The following is a 24,326-nucleotide window of genomic DNA, read 5'->3' as shown; positions in this document are numbered from 1 at the left end:
AATACACTTCTTCATTATCCAGTCTATGGCAGTGTCAAACAACTGTAGAGATAGAATGCAGCCTTGTTTCATTCCAGTGTCCACATTGAATCACTTTGATGTCTTGTTGTTCACTCTTACAGCTCACTTTTCATTTCTGTACATAGATTTGATGATGATGATGATAAAGACTTCAGCTGGAATTCCATGAGATTGTGGAGTATTCCACAATGTGTGCTTATGCAGGCAGTCAAATGCCTTTTGAAAATCCATGAAATTGATAAGAAGGGAAGCCTGCCATTCTACACATTCTTCTATGATGGTCTTTAATGTGAATATCTGATCTCTGCAGGATCTCTTGAGCCTGAATCCAGTCTGTTCTTCCCTAGGTGTTGCATCCACTGCCGCTCTCATCCTATGTAGTATCACCCTACAGACGACTTTCACTACAACCAAGAATAGTGTGACACCTCTTCAGTGGCTGCAGTTAGTAAGATCACCCTTTTTGGGTATCCTGAGATTTATTCCAGGTCTTCATGGGTTAGGTTGGGGTCTCTGTTTCCCAGACTTCATTGAACAACTCTGCCAGTTTCATTAAGATGGTAGGGTCAAGAGCTTTTAGCATTTCTGCTGTGATTTGATCATTTCTTGCGGTGTTTTTTTTTCAGCTTCTTGACTGCAGCCTGTACTTCTGACATCTCTGTTCGAGCGATGTTGATATCAAGTTGGTCAGGTTCGCGTATTTCATCAAACTCTGGTGCTGAGGTAGGGCTGGGTCTGTTGAGGACTTCTTTGAAATGCGCTGCCCATCTGTTGTTCTGTTCTACCTGAGTTGTCAGCATTTTTCCATCTTTACTTTTTATTGGTCCATTTCCTGTTTTGAAGTTTCCACACAGGATTTTAGTCACTTGGTAAACAGCTCTGTGATTTCCTATCATAGCAGCAGCTTCAGCTGCTGGGTCTTCAACATATCTTTGCTTTTCACTGCTTTGTCTGCTTTCTTGTACTCTCCCTTTGCATTTTTCAATATCTCATTGGTCTTAGCATTCAGGAGTTTTCCGTTCAGTGCTTGTCCTTTCTCAATAAGACACCACATCTCTTGGCTTGTCCAATTCTTGCTCTGTGTACTATGACTGCTGCAGCTTGAATCTCATTGTCTCTGAGCACTGCCCATTTTTCTTCAGGTCCAGTCAGTGTCACACCTTCTTCGGCCTCTGGCAGTGCCTCAGCTCTGTTCCTTAGCTCAAGGTTGAATTTCTCACGGTACTCTTTTATTTTCCACTCTGTGCAGTTGATTTTCTTGGCTGCTTTCTGTTTAAAGTTGATCTGTCTCCATTTGAATTTTATGTTGGCAATGCAAAGATTCTGGTCACTGCTGTCATCTGCTACTCAATTAGCCCTTGCCTCTTGGACAGATGACCTGCCTCTTGAGCTGATGCAGATGTGATCAGTCTGTTTTTTGTTTTGCTATCTGGTGAATTCCATGTTTCTTTATGTTTATCTTTATGAGGGAACAGAGTGCTTGCAAGAGCTAGATCGGACGCCAAGTACGATTCAATGAGACTCTTACCATTTTGGTTAATGATCTCTAACCAGGGCTTCCCCATTGCTCTTTCCCTTCCATGGTTACTGCATTCTACATTAGCATTAAAATCACCTATCACAAGAAGTAAATCCTGTTTTGGTATTCTATCAAGCATACTTTGTAGGCAGTTATAGAACCTACCTTTATCCTCATCGCTGTGTTCCTCTGTCAGCGCATATCACTGTATGATTGACATCGTTACGATTCTGGTTTGGAATGTGGCGCATATAGTGGTTGGTTGATAGGTTTCCGATTCATAGGTGTTTTTCCCACCGAGTCTATCATAGTGAGCGTTACTCCCTTTGAGAGTGTGTTGTCACTATGACTTGAATAAATGAGATGTTTGAAGCACTTCCTATCCTCGTCTGTCAGTCTGCTGTCACTGCTGCCCCATAATCTGCAAGGTCTTTGCTGTTTGAAACATTGTTCTCACATTCCTGTACCAACTTGGAAATGTTTTCTTGCTCCCGGCATTAAACTTTTTGGGGTCTTGGCTTCCAGAGACTGGATTTCCCTAGGAACCTTCATGCAACATGTGGAGTTGGCAGTACTTTCTGCTGAGCAGCCATTTTTACCAGAATGGTAGCCTGGTTCTATTTTTATAATGAAAATGAGAGAGGGTATTTGTGTTTTATAAGGCTACATAGTTAGCCTTGCGCTCCATCCTTCCCACTTTACCTGGCTTGGGACCAGCAGCCACATCAAAGTGCAGCAGATGGGGTTAATTGTAGCAATTGTGCATGAAAATTAGGTGTATAATTGCATGCATTTTTGTGTGTGACTGTAGGGATTCTCTGCCTGTTATCAAATTAGGTTGTTAAACTGGTAAAGCCCATTAGTCGATCAACCCACTATGTTTCCTCACACATGCAGCAGAAGAAAAATTGCAAATGTGTTGTCCCTGTAACTTTCTAACAGTTACTTAGTGGAGCAACTGTCCACAAATTGATTAGTACAAAGTGTTTAATAGAAAAGGAAGAAGGTGCAAAATTTTCAGAGATGGCATGTAAGGAAAAAGCGACTTTATTTTATTATTGTATTTTTAAAACTTGTTCTAAATGGACAAATAACAAAACACCCTGATGATCTCCTATATTTTATTATTTTCAGGAGACCAAAATCAACTGTGTCCGACTGGCGACAAAAGGTATGTGAGACTCTTCCTCCTGGTTGCAAGCTTATGCCGATATGGTGAAAGCTACAATGGTGACACAATTTAATTACAATTATCACTCAAATAGTGGTCCTCACTTAAAGCAGGTGTGGGTTGTCCAGGCAAAATGCCTGTTTCCAAAACCACTTTCCTGTATGTAGGGTCTGATCAAGTTAGCCTCGTAAAATACCAGTGTAGCTGCAGCAGCCCAGGCAGTGGCTTGGGCTAGCTGCCTTAGTGCAAAGGTCCTTGGTATGTATTTAGGTGGTTAGCCCCAGCTGCCCCTGTGATGCTGCAACCACACTGCTATTTTTAGCATGCAAACTCAATCAGAGCTAGCAGGTGTAGGTCTACCCAAGCTGGGATTTACTCCTTCCAGCTGTTTGTTAGACGTATCCACAGAGTCACTTTGAGGGGGGGTGGGGGTGTTTCTCTGCCAACATCTGGTGTGGTAAACAGCTTGTGTCACCATTGTAAACCCAAAGAGGATGAGCCATTTCCCCCTCATTTGCTTGTGGCTCTGCTGTTGTGTAATGTCCCCTTCCCCTTCTTGTTGCTTTCCTCTGTAGAGGTTCCTCATCAAACTATCATCTTAATTCCTATCTCTGGGTTCCAAACATTCTGTGTGTCTCAAAATCTCTCTCCTCCCTACCCCATCACTTTATCTAAACCTTGAGTTACACGTCCATTTCAGATCACTCTCTTGGCTTTCTGGTGGTAGGAGGAGGTTTGGATGAGAGAGGGAGATAGGGACAGGTGAAAGAAGTTAGGGTAGAACAAGAAGTTATACATACGTTTTGCCCAGAATGTGACTGGGGTATCTTCTGAGGTTTAGAAAAGTCTAGATAACTTCATTTTTCAAAAGCCATAATTACATTCTTTTATCTCTGTAGTTCCTAGTTCTGGGTCCGGGTGTGGAAGTGCTGCATTACTGTGTTTATGGTCTAGCCAAAAGCAGGGAGTAGCACACATCTGGCAAGGAAGCAAGAATTCCTGTTCTTGTAACTTCTCCTGGTTAGGATGGTCTGGTTAGGTTTGGATAGTTTGCAGTAGGTTTAAATAAGCATTTGAAGATTGAGATAGTTTTCCAAATGGATTGTGTTTTATTAGCCCAGTAGGCTATCAAAAGGAGCCACCAGCTTACTTGTATTCTATCATTCTTGAATGTTTGTGCCCTTTTAGCATGAGAAATCTCAGATGATCTACACTAGTGACAGATATAATAAGAATGGGTAGAGCCACCCAAGACTCTAAAAGTCATTGTCTCATGGTAAACGCTGTCCTCAGCGCTGTTCTTGGTTGGCATGAATGGAAAAGAGCAGGAATTTATGAAAGTAATGTATAGAGCAAGTGTTCATTTTCTCACTCGTGTGTGCGCGCATGCTTATTCGTTCTCAGTGGGCATTACTTTTGATTTACAGGAAAGTGTCTTGTGTCTTCATTATCTTGAGGGTTGGTGTTTTTTGGTGTTCTCTTTTTTTCCTTTTTTGTTACATGTACTTTTCAATATGTGCTTTTTTCTTTCCTTTTTTTTTTCCTTTGGCATGAAATGCAACTGTACATGTTTGAATGTCTGATCATAAGCTAGGGCACTGGAATAAATATATCTATGGGGTAACTTTATGCCATACTGCTTTGGCATATCCAAAGATACAATGTTGACTAGGACACTCAGGGATTATGTTGCCGCAGCATTAGTATTCCCAATGATACAACATTTGTTCATGTCTACAAATGGCACCTCTGCAAATAGCAGGTGAAAAGGGGGATTGCTCAGTCTGGGGAAGTTGAGCATACAGCAAAATATTCCCTGTCTATGATCTAGAATCTTTCTTGTTATAAGGTACCCAAATATCATGCAGCTGTTTCTCCTCCTAGTAGTAACTTTTTACAAGTCAATAGAACCATGCCACTATCCAGCCATCTGTAAGAAGGGAGTCATGCCCCAGGTCTGTAAACATATTGCTCTAGTAGCAGAGATGTGCAATAGCCAGGTGTACTTGCATAACTATAGTTACATTGTGATTAGGGTCAAAAAAATTATTCTCTTAGAATGGCGCCATCTTACCCAATGCATCCCATCTTATCTTGAGCATCATCACCAAAGCTGTCTGCTAATGTGTGACTACGGTGTCTTTATAAGAGGCTGACAGAGTAAAGCTTTCAGATTCCTGGCTGGTCTACCAGCACTGGCAATTAGAAAGTCCACTTTTGACTTGTGTCATAGAATGACCACAGTTTGTTTGGGAGCTGGTGAGAGAGAATAAATGTGGGACTCTTTAATGTCCTTTTATAGACTCCCTTTTCAGTCTACGGGCCTGATCTTACTTACATATGTTTTACCCCAGAGTAGCCCATCAGCTTCAGTTGAGTTACTCCTGATTTACACTGGTGAAAGTGAGGTTAGAATCAAGACCATTAACTGTGCTTAAGTCTGGCAGATATTCTCTTAAACTGTCATTAACATGGGCAGTAAACTTGAATGTGAGAATAATTAAGCAATAAGACTTGACAGGTAGTGTGTTACTGGGAGATTATAGCACATTATAGCTGTGAGCCACCAGACAAAAAGCTGAGTAACTTTAATTACTTGAGAAGTTCAACAAACCATTCCATTGTCACTGTTCCAGCCAGACGGGGAGGGCATTTGCCTTTAAATTCAGTTCTCTCAGAAAATTAGACAACCCTTCTTAAACAGTTTTAGTTTAATAAATAAATAAATAGGGGCAGTCAAGATGCTTCACAGCAGACTAGTTTTGCCTAATCATATTATGATGTCATTGAAATCTCTTGTTTAGCATAAAGATGTTCAGACTGGCCCTTCATTTTCATTTCAGCTAAGCTCTGTTCAGGGATTCCTTACTCGGAAAGATAGACTTCTCTAGAGCACTAGCTACTAAAGGGAAGGCAGCTTGTGTATGGGGTGGGGGTGGGGGTGGGGGGGGTCCAGCCCCTCACCATCTCACTCGCATGCTGTGTTCTGCAGCATGCTCTTCCTGAGCATGCACACTGCTCCTTGTTGGGTGAAATTGACCCCAAACAGAGGTCCAGTAAAAGGTCTGTGCACCCGTAATGTCCCGAATGGCTTAAGTGGGACTTAAGTGGTGCAAAGGTTTTAGGCTAACACACTGCATTGGGATCAGTTTCACCAGTTAGTGCAATCAGCAGCACATTCTCCAAGACACAACTGGTGGAATTCTACTGTGGAAGGCAGAATTTCTAGAGTGCATCTGCCACCATCCCGTCTCCTACTTACAGCACTGTCCGGGGCAAGATTTGGCCCATCCCATAAATAGTGGGACAGGGGAGGTTAGACTCTCACTGGGCATTATAGTCAGACTTTGCCATGATATTGATGATCCATCAGAAAGCTTGGTGCATTTGTATCATCTCCTGTAGCTATTTCATAATTCACTAATCTGTTTTAGCTCACTAATTAACACCATTACCCTTATATATGCATGTATTTGCTTTCAGTGGTGTTGGCCTCAAATCTCTTACCTCAACCATTCATAAATGTCTCTCCACAGACAGGTTACTCCTCTTTTTAAATTGCTGTGGGAAAAAAAAGAGAGAGAGAAAGAAAGAAAATTATAAAAGCGTTAGTCACCTTGGATGATGATTATTAGCATTTAAAAATGAGCATGAAATTAAACCCCAATTTACCAGCTCTCTGCCACACCATTTTAATTCAAAGAGTTTATTTATTCACTTTGCTACTTAGTTTCTTTGATGGCATTCATTTTATTTTATTTATTTTAATTTGATCCATTCTTTTGGAATTAACTGATCTCCCTCCTCCCCAGCACCCAGTGCATATTTATATTGACACTTTCTTTGAGAAAACTGCAACCTCTTCCTGAGAAGAAAAGATTACCTCTTTTACTCTCAGAATGCAATAAATACATTTCAACGCCTAATTGTGCCCAAGGCAAAGGGCTTGTTAATGGCGCTTCTTGATATTAATATCTTGATATTCATTTCTTTTTTCTTTTAAATGTGAGTTCTTGCAAATTAAAAAAATGCAATTTTAATCATTAAGTGGTACATTTTTATTTTTATTTTCCTTTTTTTTTCTTGTGCATGCTGCCTGGGAACTGTTTTCCTTGTTCTTAGCAGTACTAGGTAGGCAACAGGTGACCACACGAAACCCGCCCAGCCTCTTGAGCACAGGTGATTATCAATTCAGGACAAGGAAGATCATTAAAAACTTGAAGGAGTTGAGCAGTTTCTTGATTTTTTTTTGTTTCGTATTTTGCATGCATGGGGAACCCAATTTTGAAGTTACTCTATTATTTAAAGGAGGGTTTTCTCTGACATGCCACTCTTTTGCACAGAGGGTGAAATTCACCACTGTGCAGAGGGCCAGCAGAAGTCCAAAGCAACAGTTGTCCTCAAAATAGCACTCAGGTAGGACGTAAGTGGTGCACTGACTTCATGTTGGCCCTCTCCAGCTGGTGAATGTCACCCTGAGTGTACTTGGAGATGTTGTCACATTGCTGCCCGCAGTGCACTCAAAGTGACCGTGGCACTTCCTGGTGCTGGGTTAATGCACTCACTTTTTACTTTGGAGACCTGGGTTCCATTACTAAGTAGTGGGCAAGAAAAAAACAAAGACCAGATCCTACAAGCAGTGTGCCAAACTTCCATTGAAATCAGTGGGAGTTTCACAGCACAGAGCTTTGCAGAATCAAACCCTCAAACTGGTGGTTTTAAACTAGTTCATGTCACAAAAATTACCACAGACAGCCATAGGAGAAGCTCAAAACTTGGCATGTGTTTGGCAGCCTGATTCTGAATGCATTTTCAGAGCTGTGTGTAATAAACTTGTACCCTCATGCCAGTGTTGTGTCCAGTGCTATCAGTGCTTTTTTGCACCCAGCAACATTTAATTTTATCCAGAAAGTTTAAATGTTGGGGCGGAGGGAATCCAGTTTCCTTCAACTTAACTTAAAAGACATGGGATTCAATATACAGGGGTGTGACGTGGAGTTATTTGAGTTGAATGAAATCCTCGTAGGGATGTGTTCCACTTTCAGTGCTGTAAGGTCATTCTTAAATTGGCTTCATTCCCCTTCCCAAATGAATATTGACTTTGCAAGATGGCAGCCCTGAGAAGATAGAACAGACAGGATACCAGGCTTGGTACCTGAATGCCTTGCAGGCTCAGAAGCATGAAATGCAGAGTGAGGATCTTCAGTCCTTTTCTAGTGCATCATCAAGCAAAAGGAATTTTGTCATTCAACAGAAGTAGCTGCCTGGGAGAGTTGAGTGTATATCAATCATGAGAGCTCAGAAATGAACCCAAGTCTTAAAAGTGACCAATGGAATATTGTGGAAGAAAAATATTTGTTACAAAAATAATGCCAGTAAAAATGTCAATAGAAAGTCAGGGGAAATAAATCCTACTACCCACATAATCTTGTTTCATGAGAAAACTGTTCCTCTAATAGGTCTTGTTCTTTCAACTTCATTTAAGAGAGTCCCATTGTTTTCTTAAATATATTCTGGTTTGGTAGACAGATAATGTATTCTTTAAACAAATCTAATCCCACATCAAGTCTGTTTGTTATTGCATTTTGTCTTTTGATGCACTTGAATGTTATTCTTTTGACAGGTTTATTCCATTCTGTGCTATTTATTTCAAAAACCTTCATTGCATTGCTTAGGTTAGATACACGAAAATGTTTTTCCTTAACATGTCTCTCCCTTCCAAAAGTTATTTTAAGTATAGGTTCCCATAGCACCATTATTAAATGTTAATAACAGCAACACTTACGTCACTCTTTATGAAAAATATTCCCCACTGGGAAAACAAATCAAGCTTCCTAATATTCAGATGTCCATCTGGCTGGTGAGCATCCTTATTTTCGTCAAATTTTGTAGCTTGATATAACTAAATTGATTTAAAATGTGTATTGTGGAGGGTTCCTGACTCAGTGAGATAATGCACTAACCTTTATTTGTTAGAGAACTCAGTTCAAATGAAATGAATTAATGACCTCAGCCCACTTCCTAGTGGACATCGGTCTGTCCCCGGCACTTCTACACTGCTTGGTGTGATTGTTGGTCTCTAACCAAGAAAGGCCCCACGCTGGAACAGCAGGAACAATGTTGAAGGTCAGGACTGGGATGAATTGGTAGAATTGTGTTGAGGAACCTAGCTTCCAGCTCCATGACAGAATCCTGCCCCCGGCCAGTGCTGTGACTCTGCGGCAGGCATTTCTCGCACCACTGGCTAAAGGCCACCACTTGGCCCCAAGTATGGGAGTCACTCCACAGAAGAACAGAGAAGGAAGCTGAGAGGCAGCAGGGTATGACTGGTTATCACCATGGAAGCTGAAATCTCCTAAAAGGAAAGTTAGCAGGATGAGTAAGGAAAAAGGTGTGACAGTCAGGCATCAAAGCCAAAGAGGAAGGTGCAAGCAGAACCAGGGAAGAGTATGCAGGAGGAAGTGGATGACAGTTACCTGGAGAAAACCAGATTGCTGGCCTTTCAATGGTAGGATGGGAAGAAAGGGTTTGTAAGAGAGAGGAGAAGTCTAATGCCACTCAACAGCCTCCTGGTTTTGGCATCGGAGATGTAATCCGAGCCAAAGGCAGAACAGCTGCAGATGAAGAGCAGCAGGAAGATAATTTGTGAAATAGAGGTCATAGTGATGTCACATGTTCATAATTTAAATATTGTGCCATCAATACATGGGGTTATCAATATTCCTTGGCCTTTTCACTATAGGTGAAGATTCTTCAGTGGATGTTCATGAATTACCATTGCTCCTCTACCGTGGATGGCTTTAAAAGGTTATCAGGAATATATTATCATTATCAATGTCCTGAAATAGAGCTTCCAAAGGCATGACAAACCCAAAGCTGCTATTAATACATTATGCCTCTGTTTCCTTAAATAGTTTCTCAACTAGCCCACAGTCAGAAACAGATTATTATTAATACATTAAGGTTCTCAGTTTCCCTCAGGGACAGTCTAAAAAAAAACCATAATGGCAGTAGGATGTTTAAGATGGTTACAAGAGAGCCAGGTGTGGAGAGGGCCATTAGTAATACCACAACACAAGTGAATTAAAAGTCTTCAGTTCAGTAGTGTCCGAAAGTATGACTTGAAAGGCCTGGAAATCTTTCACACAATCATGAACTCCATTCTGCCCAAGTAATACAGTGTGGGTAGATACACTCCTTAAAGCAGTTTGTACTGGGGACTGTATGTGTCCCTATCATGTTGCCCATGCTGTAGGGTGGGCTGCATCCTGCCTTCTGATACGCCTGTTTCAATGGATTATGATGAAGAATTTTTATTGGTTCATTGTGTCTCTACTCTCACATGTAACCTGTAAGACCTTTGAATGGTCAGATTGAAAGTTAGCCTTGTTTCACTGTTGTACCAGCCTCTGGCCTTTGCTGAATATTTTGCAGTTTCCTCTGCTAAGCCGGTCAACAGGCGTTTTGACAGTAATTGCGATGAGAGTAAAAGCAAGTGCTTAAAAAGCACTAATCTTCATTAAGGTATCAATCCTTCAGCTCTGAAACCACAGCTCCTGCATGTAGGGTATCAGATCCTGAAAAAAGAAAAAAGAAAACTGTTGTTAAGTCAAAGGCTCCACTGAGCCTAATATGATGGTTAGTGTACCACAAAAGCTGTGATTTTAGGGTTAGACCTAAATATCCAGTTATTAATGCAATGAGTATACTAACAAAAGCCCACATTAGTGCAATGCAGCATTTTGCTGCATCCACAAATATGGATTTTTACAGACTTAAGGTATGTATGGACATTTTTATGGGCACATGCATTGAGTCTCATATATTCAAATATGAGTGCTACTCAACAGTGTAATTCCCGGCTCCATACTGTCATAGCTTTATATTTAAACGTACAAAATGTGTTTTTTCAGAAAATTCCATGTAGGTGCTAGGTTGTGTGCGGTGAAGGTGGAATGCAGAGTCTCATCAATTTACAGTAATGACTGGGAGAGCCATGATGAATTACTGAATTTTGTGAATTAGCAAATAAGTGCTGGATTCTGATGCCTTGCTCATGTTGAGCACTAACAGGGGAAATTGATGGGAATGCTCAAAGAATAAGGCATTGCTGAGAGGCTGAAATTCAACTCTGTGCCAGTGGGCCAACACAAAGCCAGTGTTAAGTCCCACTTAAGAGCTTTTTTGAAGGTTTCATTGGACTTAAACAGTGCATAGGATTGTGCTGCCCTCTCTACAGGGGTGAATTCCATGCAGTATGTATAAGGATATCAAAATCTGTCCCTTACAGGTGAACAAACAAAGAGCAGAAAGCCAAGTATGAGACATCCCAAATAGGCTGGCTGTTAGACAGTCCTAATTAGCGCTTGAGCAGGTGAGTTTTGGTGGATTGTTCCACTTTTAAAAAAAAAAAAAACCCTGTCCCGGTAGCCTCACTGAAAAGTGTGCACCGTATTATCCAATAATACAGAGAGAGGGGATGGGGAAATAAAAAACACTTATCTTACCTTCAGTTATATACTCCCAGTTTCTGCCACTACCTTGAACGCAGCTGCTCTTCTTCAGTTCTCATTTAAAAAATAAGGATATTATTTACTTACCTCCTGGGTATAGTGAAGGTTAATTAGTTGCTATTTGTATAACATATGATGTGTTTATTGTATTATGATAAGTGTATAATGTTTTCTCATTCGTGCTACAAGTACCAGTGGTTCTCACATCCACACCACTCAAAAGCTTGACACTCTTTATAATATACAAAGAGGAATATGGAAAAGGTTAGAATACGTTTCTACATAAGAGCCCTGATCTGGGCTGTGCTATTTTGGATCCATGATATGAAAGGCACAGATAAAAATCCTTGAGAGAGATGGAGCACAAGCAAGTTTGGACACTTGAAAATTCACGTCCTTGTATTTACCTGGATAGTCACACCAATTAATACCTCTTTGTAAATTTGGCCTTGTGGCAGTGTGGCTGCCTCCTTATAATTTACAACTAACCTATTAATCCCTCCACATAAGTAAGGAATTATAATGGAGAAATGCTGTCACCATCTTAACTACAGCATCGCTTGCACTCACCTCATAGGACCCTTTAATAATATCACTGTTACCTGTGATTGTCTGTCCAAGTGAACACAATAATCTCTTCGATCCTTGGGCGTAAAGATCCACTGCTAGCAGAAATTAAATGTTTCTGTTTTGATGGAAGAGGTGAGAGCAAAGAGAAGAGAAGAAAAGCCTCCATGGTAGATTTGCCTGGAATCTCAAGAATCATTGATTCTCATTGCTTCTTTTTCATTATTCTTGCTCAGTTTAGTAACACTAATCATACCTCCTTGCTGTGTGTTTATCTCATCCACCCACTGATTCCATATGCATCCCTGATCATCCTTTTTACAGAGGCCCGTCTTTCTCCCCTGCCTCCCCCTCCAGACACTACCACGCCTACAGTGTGCTGCTGCTTTCTCTGCATTTATCATTTGGCTGAAAGTTGTTGGCTCCTGGCAACAGGTTACTCTCTCTGTCCCTTTTAAACCTTTTGTTTAGGTGAAAGTGTAGCACTGAGTCCTCATTTATGAGGCATTAGGCCTCTGGTATTTACGTTCTTCAATAACTGTCGACAGAAAAGACACTACATTTTTACCTCAAGGAGAGGGTGGGTTTTGTTGTTGTTGTTTTTTAATGAATAGTTCCAGTTCCAGAAATGACCTCTGTGAAATCTTTCTGGTTTTAATATATTGTTTTATTTGGTTTCTACTTCATGGAAGGAAAGATCAGCATTTTACGTGCCTTGCTGAAGTCCTCACACTTGGGTACATTGTTGAAGATTATATTTTTATATTTGCAAACCAGTCTTCTCTAGCACAACCAGTGAATTCAAGCCTACTAAAACAATGCTTGTGTGTGCTCTCTTGTTGATAAACAAATAGATCCATAGTCTAACATGGCTGTTGACAGTCTGTTTCAAGGTAGCCAGAGAAACTAGTCTACACAGGATTTTACTGTTATCGTCTTCATTTATAACTAACTATAGATATCTTCTGAGTAAATTGCATGGCCAAATTTTCAGAGGTGCTAAGCAGGTGTACCTCCATTAGAGCTTTAAACTTCAGGATATTAATCCATAGGATAACTTTGGAAACCCTCTTCCAAATCCTCAGAGGCCTTAGTCCCTTGTTGGCCAGTAGCATAACAAACAGCACCTAAAGTTATTAGGTTAAGAATGTTCAAGTGATTTGGGAACCTATGTCTCTTTTGAAAGTGGGTCTTATGTACTTTTGGAAGTGTCATACTCAGTGTACAGTCTATCCATTACTTGCAGCAAATAAAGATATAGCTCTTGTAGCAAAGCGACAACTTACCACTGCGGCGCTTCCTGCTGGTCATCCAGGGAATTAGCTTTTCCAGCCTTGGAGCATCCTCTGCTGGCCGATGTCCCACTTGCCGCTGGCCCCGTGTCCCTCCTGGACCCTGGTACCCCTTTACCTTGTGTGCTGCCCCCTGGCAGTACCCCCACAGATCTGGGTCTCCCCTCCCCAGGGAACCCCCAACCCTCTATCCCCACCTCGCCTCAGTCTAGAGCAGGGGTCTCAATCTCAAATGACCACCAGGGCCACATAAGGACTAGTGCATTGGCCCGAGGGCCGCATCACTGACACCCCCCCCTTGCTGCCCCTGGCCCCACCCCCACTCCACCCCTTCCATGAGGCCCTGTCCCTGCCCCATCTCTTCTCCAGGAGGGAGTGGGGAGGAGCGGGGAAAGTGCTAAGAGCCACCAACAGCTGTTTGGCGGTAGGAAGCGCCTGGAGGTAGGCAGAAAAAAAAAAGGAGAGTAATATAGTAGTATAGTATTAAAATATAGTATGCTATTAAAAGTCAATTTATTAACTTTTTTATTAACTTTAACTGTAATGTGAAAAGTCAGTGCTAATTTTGACAGTCATTTCATTTTTGGCCACTTAGCTGGCAGCATTTTGCATCAACCAGAGCCTCAGTATTAGGTTTGATATCCTGAGACGAAACCAATCTCAGTGTTGCTTTCAAATGTTCATCAGTGAGCCTTGACCTTAACACAGATTTGTTAATCTTCATGGAAGAGAAAAACTGTTCACATATATATGTACTTCCAAACATTGCCATTATCCTTGTGGAAGCAGAGAATAACATGGGAAATCTTTCTTGTGAAAGAAACCTGTAGAATTCTGGAATTCCAACATCTGTATACTTCTGCTTCAAAATAGTGTCACACTGAAGTTCCACTAAGTCCATCTGCATTTCCTCTTCAACATAGTCAATTTCAACAGCAAATGGTGAGGAAAAAAGTTGAAAATGTGGTTCAAGTGCCTTGAAATCTTTAAACCGCACATCAAACCGTTTGTGTAAGTTAGAAATGATCTCTGCATATTCTTTCAAGGATTTGGGTTCAACTTTTCCTAAGGAATTCAGAGTCGAGAAATGAACCAAATTGCCAGCAGTCAGCTGTTTCCCCCACAAAGTAAGTTTGACTTTGAATGAGTTAACGCTGTCGTACATCTGTGTTATCACCAGTTTTCTACCCTGAAGTTTCAAGTTCAGTGCATTCAGGTGATCAGTTACATCTGATAGAAAAGCAAGGTTGCAGATAAAAGTGGAATCAGCAAGCTATGGAACCTCCCTGTTTTTCATTTTCATGAAGGAATCAATCTCCTCTCTAAGTGCAAAAAAACGCTTCAAAACATTTCCACGACTCAGCCATCTAACTTGAGTGTGATACAAAGTTCCCCATATTCGCTGTCCATACTTGCTAGAAAAGAAGTAAACTGTCTGTGATTCAGCCCTCGTGCACGTATAAAATTAACATTGTTTTAACAACTACATCCATAACTTCCTTCCTTTGTAGACTTTTACTACACAGGGCTTCTTGGTGCAAAATACAATGTATACTGGTGAAGCTAATTCCTGGTATATTGAGGCTGTTGAGTTTGGTCTTCAGTAATCCAACTACACCAACATTTTCAGAGCACACTGATGGCGCACCGTCTATAGCCAAAGATACGAGTTTGTTCTATGGCAGCACAGCTTTTTCAATGCACTCTTCCAGTCCTTGAAATATGTCATGTCCCGTTGTGGTACCCTTCAGTGGCATTAAGTCTAGCAATTCTTCAGTTATATTCAAATTGCAATCCACACCTCTAATGAACACTGCACACTGTGCGGTATCTGATACATCTGTACTCTCATCAAGAGCAATTGAAAATGCTTCGAAGTCTTTTGCCATTTGAATCAATTGTTTTTGCACATTATCAGCTAAATCTGTTATCCTGCAGGCAGCTGTATTGGCAGACAAGCTTATGCCTTCAAAAACTTTCTTCCTATCAGGACATAAAATTTCACTGGCCTTCATAAGACATTCTTTTATGAATAAGCCTTCTGTAAAAGGTCGTGATGATTTAGCTATCATTTCGCTTATCACAAAACTTGCTCTTACTGAATCTTCGCTAGACTTGTTAATCCCTGAAAAGAAATTTCTTTGCTTGGCAAATGCTGCTTTAAGTTGCTGAACTTTTTCCTCTCTGATTTTTCCAGTGAATGAATCATATTTTTCACGGTGCATTGTGTCATAGCACCGATGCATGTTACACTCCTTGGGAACAGCAATCGTTAGCTGACAAATAAGGCACTGAATTTTATCTTTTATCTCTGTGAAAAAATATAAATTCTCCCATTTGTCTTGAAAAACTCTATTTTCTTCCATAAGTGTTCTTTTTTTCAACAGTCATTTCCAAGCGGTTTTAATAAAATACATTCACTCAGTAAAGCCCCCCCACTGCACTGCGCTGCACCACCACTCCACTCCTGCTCTACCTCTTCCAGGGGTGGCAGGTTTGTAGAAATGTTGGTGGTGCCCAGAACCTGCCCTCCCCCAAACTCCGCCCCACCTGCCTGAGGCTCTGGGAGGGAGTTTGGGTGGGAGAGGGGGTCTGGGGTGCAGACTCTGGGATGGAGTTTGGGCCTGGGTGCAGACTCTGGGCTGGGGCAGGGGGTGAGGGTGCAGGCTCTGGGATGGAGTTTGGGGATAGGAGGGGTGCAGGGGTGAGGGCTGTGGGGCTGGGGATGAGGGGTTTGGGGCATTGGAGAGGCTCAGGACTAGGGCACAAGGGCAGGGGAAGGGCAGCCTGCCCTGGCCTTAGTGGAGGGGGGCACTAGGATGCTGGAAGCCCTGCCGAGTGGAGTCAGCATGAGCTGCAGGCTCCGAGCAGTGAGGGGGCAGCAAGTGAGGCTGGGGGACACTCGGGGGAGGTGCGTGGGGGTGGCAGGTGGGGGTGCCAGGGGAGAGACCCGGCCCCAAACATTGGGGAGCAGCGCACGGGGAGCTTACCCTCCATATAAAATAACTCAGGGAGGGGCGGGGGTAAGGGGAGTTTGGCAGCCACAGAAAGTAACGAGGGGGGGCGGCGCAGGGAGCTTGGCGAGCCATGGGAAAAGCTCCACAGGCCATGTGTTTGAGACCCCTGGTCTAGAGCTACTTCCAGTCTCCATCTAGCCCCCGCTCACTGGGGCAGACTGAAGTGTACAAGCCATTCATCATTGGCAAAGGGAGGTTTGGACCTGCTGCCTTTGCCTAACCCCTGGGCTGCAGCCTCTGCAACCCCAGTACCTGGTTTGGCCTTGCACAGGGCCTGCAGCCTGGGGAGTTGCCAGGCGGGAGCTCCCCAGCTCCTCTCGCCTTTCCCCAGCCCTGCTCTGTTGCCTGCACCCTCAGCTCCCAGACAGCTAGGTCCTTCTCCCTCTGAAGCTGGAGGGAGAGTGTGTCTTGCTCCTGGCTCATAGCCCTTTTATCAGGGCCAGCTGAGGTCTGATTGGAGCGTGGCCCAGCTGTGGCTGCTTCCCCAGTCAGCCAAGCTGTTAGCTCGCAGCCCCAGTCCTCTCTCCGGGCTGGCTGTGGCCCTTTCAGACCAGGGAGTGGGGGACCACCCCACTACATTCTACTTAACAGACTAAGGCTTGTCTACACTGGCAAGTTTTGTCTCCAAAAACTGCCTTTTGGTGACAAAACAGCAATGGGATACACTGCAATGGGACATTTTGTAGAAAAAAAGATGCCCAGTTTTGGCAACAAACTACTTCCCCCGCTGCGAGAGACTTTTGTCTTTTCCCCTCCCTTTATTGTTGAATAACAGCCATTGTAGACATCACACCTTATTTTTTTTAATTTTATTGGCCCCCAGAAAGTGGCCCACAATTCCCATGCTGCCGCTCTGGTCAGCAGTTTGAACTCCGCTGCCCTGCAGCCAACCCACCCGTCCCCCTTGCAAGCTGTGGGAATTTTAAATTCCATTTCCTGCTTGCTGGCTTCCCAGGTGAGCCTGGCTGGCTATTGGACCAAACACGCTCTCGCTTGGACCACCGCTGAGCTTTTGGATCTGATCAATATATGGGGAGAGGAGTCTCTTCAGTCGCAGCTGCGAGTGCCCCATAGGAATTGGGACACATATGGGCAAATTTCTCGAGGCTTGTGCAAAAAGGGCTATGATCGGGACACGCAGCAGTGCAGAGTGAAGATAAAGGAGCTGAGGCAGGCATACCATAAGGTGCGGGAGGCAAACCATGGCTCAGATGGTGCACCTAAGACCTGCTGCTTCTATAAGGAGCTGAATGCTATCCTCGGTGGTGACTCCACTTCCATCACCGATAGCCCTGTGGATACTTCGGAGGCAGCAGAAAGAGGGGGTAACCCAGAGACTGAAATTCTGGATGAAGAAGTGGAGCTCCCAGCGGGGTCGCCCAGTGGGCAGGCAGCCAGGAACATTTCTCCACTCCAGAAGTGCTCTACGGGGAACAGGAAGCAGATGAGATGCCGGGTAAGTTGCTGTGGCAGGGAATCAAAAAGTGGGAGGCAGGTAGTGTTTTATGTGAGCTGGACATTGCCCTGTGTAGTTAACCTGCATGGCCAAGCAGGGTGTCAATGGACATCGAGACCTGCATGGAATCCTCCAGAGAGAGGCTCTGCAAAGTTTCCAAGAGGTACTTGCTAATCCTCTGCTGCAGATTCCAAGAGATTGCAGCCTTGTTAGTTCCCCCATTGTAGGAAACTGTACCATGCCATTTAGCAATCACTGGAGCTGGGACCAAAGCGACACATAGCTGAGCTGCATATAGACCGGGGTGAAAGCCGCAAGCATGCAGTAGTTGTGCCCTGGTTTCCCTGCTTACCTGCAGCAGTGAAGTATCAGCCAGCAGGTTGGCCGCCTGTGAAAAAGTGTGTGATAATTTTAGAATGAGTTCCCTGCAAATCTGCCCTGCAAGCCGTGACAGTTTTGTCCATAAGCACAACCACCTTCCCCCCACTCCCGACACTCACCATGATTTGGGTGCTCGCGGAGCTGTGTGCCTGCCTAGAGTCAGCGAGAAAATGATTGCTGCTAGTTGCAAAAGGCCCTCATTACTGAAATGTTTCAATCGTTTTCTGGAATGTAACAATCCCTCTTCTGTGCATTGTCCACAGCAGCCGAGACCTTGAGGAACACACCATGCACCCCTGATGACTGGCTTCAGCAGATAAGGAAGAAGCCGAGACACAGCAAAGAAGACATGGTCAGGGAGGTGTTGCAGCGCAATGAGAGACAAACCAGGGAACCTAAAGAGTGCTAGGAAGCTGCTAGGCAAGTGACAGAGCGGATGATAAAAGTTATGGAGGATCAGACAGAGATGCTCAAATCTTTGATATAGCTGCAGACTGAGCAGATCCGTGGTCGACCTCCACTGCAGCACATACACATGCACAATTCTTTGCCAACCCCACCCCCCTCTATGACCACACATTCCTTTTCACTTCACAGCACTCCTGAGTTTCCCCATCACTCCACCCCTCTCATGGCTTGCAGAAGGATAGCTGGAGCTACACACAGTTGTGAGGTTTTATCTTTTTAAACAATAAATAAAGGCTAAGGTATTTAATGGTACAGCGTTTTTATTCTGTGTTCTACAAAAGTGTATAGCAATCAATTCACTCACGGGAACAAGCTTCTAAAGCATTTTGTTGCATGGATCTTGGGCCCCAAAATTGTACATGGATGCACCAGGGAAGCAACTCCAAGTATCCAAAGCAGACGTGTTAGTGCCCATCATTGTCAAAGTGGTTCCACAAAGCCTCTCTGATGTTAATAGCAGCCCTCTGGACTCCTTTGACAGCCCTAGCATCTGGCTGTTCAAACTGTGCAGCCAAGCGCTCTGCCTCAGTTCTCCACACCTGGGCAAACATTTCACCCTTAGATTCACACAGATTATGCAAAGTGCAGCATGTGGCTATGACCACGGGAATATTATCCTTGGTAAGGTCTAGCCTGCCACTGAGACACCTCCAGCGAGCTTTCATACGACCGAAGGCACATTGGACTACCATGTGGCACCTGCTCAGCCTGTTGTTAAAATGCTCCTTGCTGCTGTCCAAGTGCCCCGTGTAAGGTTTCATGAGCTAGGGCTGTAAGGGGTAAGCTGGGTCTCCCAGGATTTCTGTGGGTATTTCCACATCTCCCACTATGATCTTGTGGTCTGGAAAGAAAGTCCCCGCCTGCAGCTTTCTGTACAGGCCACTGTTCCTGAAGATGCGTGCATCATGCACCTTTCCAGACCAGCCTGCACTGATGTCCGTGAAATGCCCCCGGTGATCCACAAGTGCCTGCAACACCATGGAGAAGTATCCCTTCCTGTTGATGTGTTCTGAGGCAAGGTGGTCTGGCGCTAAAATTGGAATGTGTGAGCCATCAATCACCCTGCCACAGTCAGGGAAACCCATCTCTGCAAAGCCATCCACTATTTCATGCACGTTTCCCAGAATCACAGTCCTCCCCAGCAGGATGCGATTTATTGCCCTGCACACTTGGAGTAATACAGCCCCAACAGTAGACGTCCCCGCTCCAAATTGATTTGCAACTGACTGGTAGCAGTCTGGATTTGCCAGCTTCCACACAGCAATTGCAAAATGCTTCCCTACCAAAAGGGCAACTCTCATTCTGGTGTCCTTGTGCTGCAGGTCAGGGGCCAGCTCAGCACGTAGCTCCAGGAAGGCTGCTTTAGACATCCTAAAGTTCTGTACCCACGGGTCTTCATCCCATACCTGCACGACAATGCGGTCCCACCAATCAGTGCTTGTTTCTCTAGCCCAAAAGCGACGGTCTACCGTGTGCAGCTGCTCTGTGAATGCCAAAAGCACCGATAAGTTGCTGCTGTCCATATCACACTTGGGTGCCTGCGATTCATCCTATCAGTAACTTTGCAAGTAATTCTGCTGCCATGCGCGATGTTCTCATGACAATTAAAGGTGCATAGGAGAGAAGTGCAGGATCCATCCTCTCTCACTGCAGATGCTGGCGCACACTACAAGGACTGACAGTTGGAAAAATGACACAAAAGGAAAGCCAGAACGGCGTGAAAGGAAGCCAGAAACCATTGGAGGGCTGGGACACAAAGCGGTGCATGAAGGCACATTTTGCACATCCCAGGATGCGCCACGCTCTGTTTCCGCCTTCCCACACCTAGCGATACATACCCACAGTGCATTGCTCATGCTGTCGACAATGGTGCTCTGAATGTGGATACAAGCTGTTGACAGAGGGAGTAAATGTAGACTCGCTTTGGTGACTTTGCTTCTGTCAATTTTTTTTCATGCCAACATTAGTTTAATCGACAAAACTTGCCAGGCTAGACAAGTCCTTACTCATGCTAACTCCATAGTTAGCTGAACTGGTCAGAAGAGAGGGAAGTGGGTTAAACAATAGTCTTCTTTTTATTTTTATTTTTTTTAAGTCAGGTTTGTTTTGAAGGAAATTCTCTGATGCTATGATAGCAAGGGTAGCTTTTTTAAGAGAGAAAACTTAGTGTCCCGTCTGTGTAGTAAGGCATGCGGCATGTCTACTAAAAACTCTTCTCAGCATAAACCTGTGCCTTTTCCGTTCAGACCTATCTTTTTGGATGCCTTCTCTTTTTCATAAGCCATGACAGTCTCTTCTAACTGTTTCCCACATCTAGTCTGATCAGTGTCCCCTGTGTTGAGGACAGCCCCATAGGGGCTCTGGGGCTTGAGCACCCATGGGGAAAAATTGGTGGGTGCTCTGCACCCACCGGCAGTTCTCTGGCCCCCCACCCCAGCTCACCTCCGCTCCACCTCTACCTCCTCTCCTGAGCACATCACGTGCCTGCTTTTTCCCCCTAGCTCCCCAGTGCTTGCCGCCGTGAAGCAGTTGTTTCACACAGCAAGCGCTGGGAGGGAGCGGGAGAGGGGTGAATGCAGCGCACTTAAGGAAGAGGCGGAGCCGGGATTTGGGGAAGGGGTCCAAATGGGGCAGGGAGGGGGCGGAGTTAGGGTAGGGACTTTGGGGATAGTGTTGGAATGGGGGCGGGGCAGGGGTGGGGACGGGGTGGAGTTGGGGCTGGGGTGGGGCGTGAGCACCCACCGGCGCTGCGGAAAGTTGGCGCCTATGGACAGCCCTGCTTGCTTATAAAACAGTCCATGCACTTGAACAAGCCTTCCTTATGGTCCATTTCATTTGCTCACTCATGTAGCAGCAGCCACTTCTCTGTCCTTCCATGCTGTGTGGTTATTGTTGAGGGAAGAGCTTCAGTCCCTCTCGGCATTCCACTGTCGGGTACGCATGCACACCATATGCCTGGAGTTGGAGAATTTGAAAGCAGTGGACGCACATGCCCGGGCTAACCTCATGCCTCCGACTGAGGGAATAAAGTGCAGGACGGACTGCCTGCCTCTACATTTCCTTCTCGCTGCTGCATGGTCCAAATCAGACCCTTTAGTGTCCTCAGCTTCGGCTTCATTCTACAAAATAAGAATCATCTAGTTTGTAAATAGTTTAACAGTTGTAATAGTTTTTACTATTTAGCATTAGATTAGTCTCCCAAGGGGACCTCCCCACCCTGTACCCTGTCCAGGCACCAAGCTATGCCCACTACTCCATGCATCAAACTCTGTGCTTCCTGCCCATGATCCTCTGTCAGCGATGACCAGAAATGCTGCCTGTACTGCCTTGGGGAAGCTCACATTGTGGCGAGGTGCAATTTCTACTGATCTTTCCTCACCCATACCTGAGAAGGGAAGTAACTTTGTCTCTACAAACACCTCATGGAGAAGGCCATGATACCCCAATCAGACATAGGCCAGAGAACCCCCAGTGTACATTGGCCTGATTCAGTAAGGAGTGCACCTTCTGCTGTGAAGTCAGACTCTGGTGTGGGAGAATCCCCCTTTACAGACCCCCACAGCTGGGTCTTGGCAGGAAGTTAGGAAGCATTCTCATAACCATGAGACTAAGTCTTCCTTTGAGTCCACTGGTAAGCAAGCCCACCAGCTTGACCCAGGAGGACTTAGTATGTCCTAAGTCCCAGAGGCATGACAAGAAAGCCTATAAGCATTGGGCTCCATTGGCTCCTCCCAAACCCCAGGAATCCATCAGAACCGACAAAGTCTGATCACTGCCAGCTTCTGATTCCACCCTCCTCGCCAGCTTCAAAGGTGGAACCCACCTCCCTTTAGGGAGAGCTGAACCTGTTGCTGCTCCCAAAGGACATTTTCACTCTCCCGGATCCAGAATCCCCTCCTCCGTGGGGGCCCTCTGTTTCCAGGGAGATAATATCACCTCCGAGAGAATTGACTGCTGGAAGTCACTTATCACCCATCCCATACACATCTCCCCTCCAATGGCACCGATGGCACTGCTGCTGGAACTGGAATCAGCCTTCTCCTCATCGAGAGATTCTGAGGCATCTGATGAACCGCTCTTCCTTTACCCTACATATCCTCATCACCCAAAAGACCCACACAGGTTTTGGACCCACCTCTGCCTCATCTAACTTGGAGCCACTCATCCCCCATGCCACGAGGGCCCCTGTGATCACCTATTGACCCCCTCTTACTGGCCATATTGGGGGCATTGGGACTAATACCCCCCTACAGCGTTGATCTGATCTTTCTCCTCTCTAAGGGGATGCTCAGATCAGCTCCCTGATCTGACAGAGGGGGAGTTACACTATACTCCCAATCTGGCAGTTCTGCCAGAACCAGCAAGACTGCCATCATCATCCCCAGATGAAGCGGTGACTTCTACATCCCCTCCCCACCCCAGTGACTTCAGGCAGTTACAGGATCTTCTCTGCAGAGTTACTAGAGAGCTTCAGATTCCTCTCGAGGAAATCCAAGACTCCAAGCAAACTCCTAGACATCCTGCATGTTTTGGACCCAACAGAATAGCTCTCCTTGTTAATGAAGTCATACTGGAGCCAGCTAGGACAGTCTGGCACATCCCTGCCACCTGCGCTCCTACCTCCAAAGGGGAAGAGAAGTTTTATTACATGCCGGCCAAGAGTGCAGGATTTTTGTTTTCTCACCCTGCTGCCAATTCACTGGTGGTCCATGCCCCTTCTGAAAGGACTAGACAGCAACATCCCCACTCTGCTTCTGCTGATAAAAACAGAAAATGCCTGGATCTGATGGGGAAAAAAAGGTCTTCTCATCATCCAGCCTCCAGTTCAGAAGAGCCAATTACCAGGTGCTACTAACTAAATATGATTTCCTGAATTACGCTAAGTTTGCAGAGTTTGCTGACAGCCTTCCACAACAGGACAGAGCTTGTTTTCAAACTCTGATAGATGAAGGCAAACTGATAACCAGGACCACCTTCCAATCTGCAGTCGATGCTGCTGATATCTCCTCTAGAGCTGTGGCTATTCCCATCGTCATGTACAAGAAGTCATGGCTCCATGTTTCAGGGTTCCCTCAAGATGTCCAGAATACCACTGAGGACCTCCCCTTCAATGATTCACACCTCTTCAACCAAAAGTCAGACAAGTCCTTTCATACCCTGAAGGATTCCAGGGCTACCCTGCACGCACTGGGTATACACACATCAGCCCCGAAGAGGAAGTTTCACCATCCACTGGTCAAATGTATGGCTCAACAGTTTTTCCAGCAGAGGCCCTATGAACCACCACACAAGAGACAGAGGATTCAAAAGCCCTGCTTCCCTACACCCTCTGCAACAAGCGGGTTGACGAGAGCTTGAGAGCCACAAAACACTAAGCTCAACACCTCCCAACTCCCCCACACCATTTGGGGGTCATCTAGCACTCTCTTTCAACACCTGGGGTGCGATAAGAAAGGACAAGCAGGTGCTAAGCATCATCCACTCTGGTTATATGATAGTTTTCATCTCTACCTCCCCCAAAACTCCCCTCACTATCCCTCTTCGGGGACCACTCTCAGAAGAATATTCTCAAACAAGAGGTGAACTTCTTACTGCAGTGAGGAGCAATAGAACACGTCCCTCCTCAATACCAAGAGAGAGGGTTTTATTTGGCGTACTTCCTGATATCCAAAAAGAAGGGTGGTTGGAGGCCAGTCCTCAGCCTCCACCATCTCAGCTACTTCACTCACAAACTCAGACTGCATGGTCATGTTGGCAGCCATAATTCCATCTTTATAAAAGGGCATGTCGTTCCCGGTTCTTGATATGAAGGATGCCTACTTTCACATTGACATTCATCCCACCCACAGATTCATGGTAGGCACCAACCATCTTCATTACAGAGTACTCCCCTTCAGAATAGCTATCATCCCCAGCATCTT

At 44.8% G+C, this 24,326-nt stretch overlaps 1 protein-coding gene across 5 annotated transcripts in view; it reads left to right on the top strand.

Annotated features, from left to right (window-relative positions):
• Nucleotides 1-24,326, top strand: part of PTPRT (protein tyrosine phosphatase receptor type T) — a 698,170-nt gene that overhangs the window by 555,594 nt on the left and 118,250 nt on the right. For 4 of the 5 annotated variants that reach the window (XM_039498528.1, XM_039498531.1, XM_039498532.1 and 1 more), the window contains one exon: nt 2,675-2,711. In XM_039498528.1, coding sequence (XP_039354462.1) covers nt 2,675-2,711 — 37 coding nt within the window. Of the gene's footprint in view, nt 1-2,674; nt 2,712-6,833; nt 6,891-24,326 lie in introns of all 5 variants that reach the window. The other variant, XM_039498533.1, reaches the window with a different exon arrangement.

This window comes from Mauremys reevesii, linkage group 13, assembly GCF_016161935.1.
Source record: "Mauremys reevesii isolate NIE-2019 linkage group 13, ASM1616193v1, whole genome shotgun sequence".
Classification (NCBI taxonomy): domain Eukaryota; kingdom Metazoa; phylum Chordata; order Testudines; family Geoemydidae; genus Mauremys; species Mauremys reevesii.
Note: the sequence above shows the minus strand (reverse complement) of the source record. Positions and strands in the feature narration are given on the sequence as shown.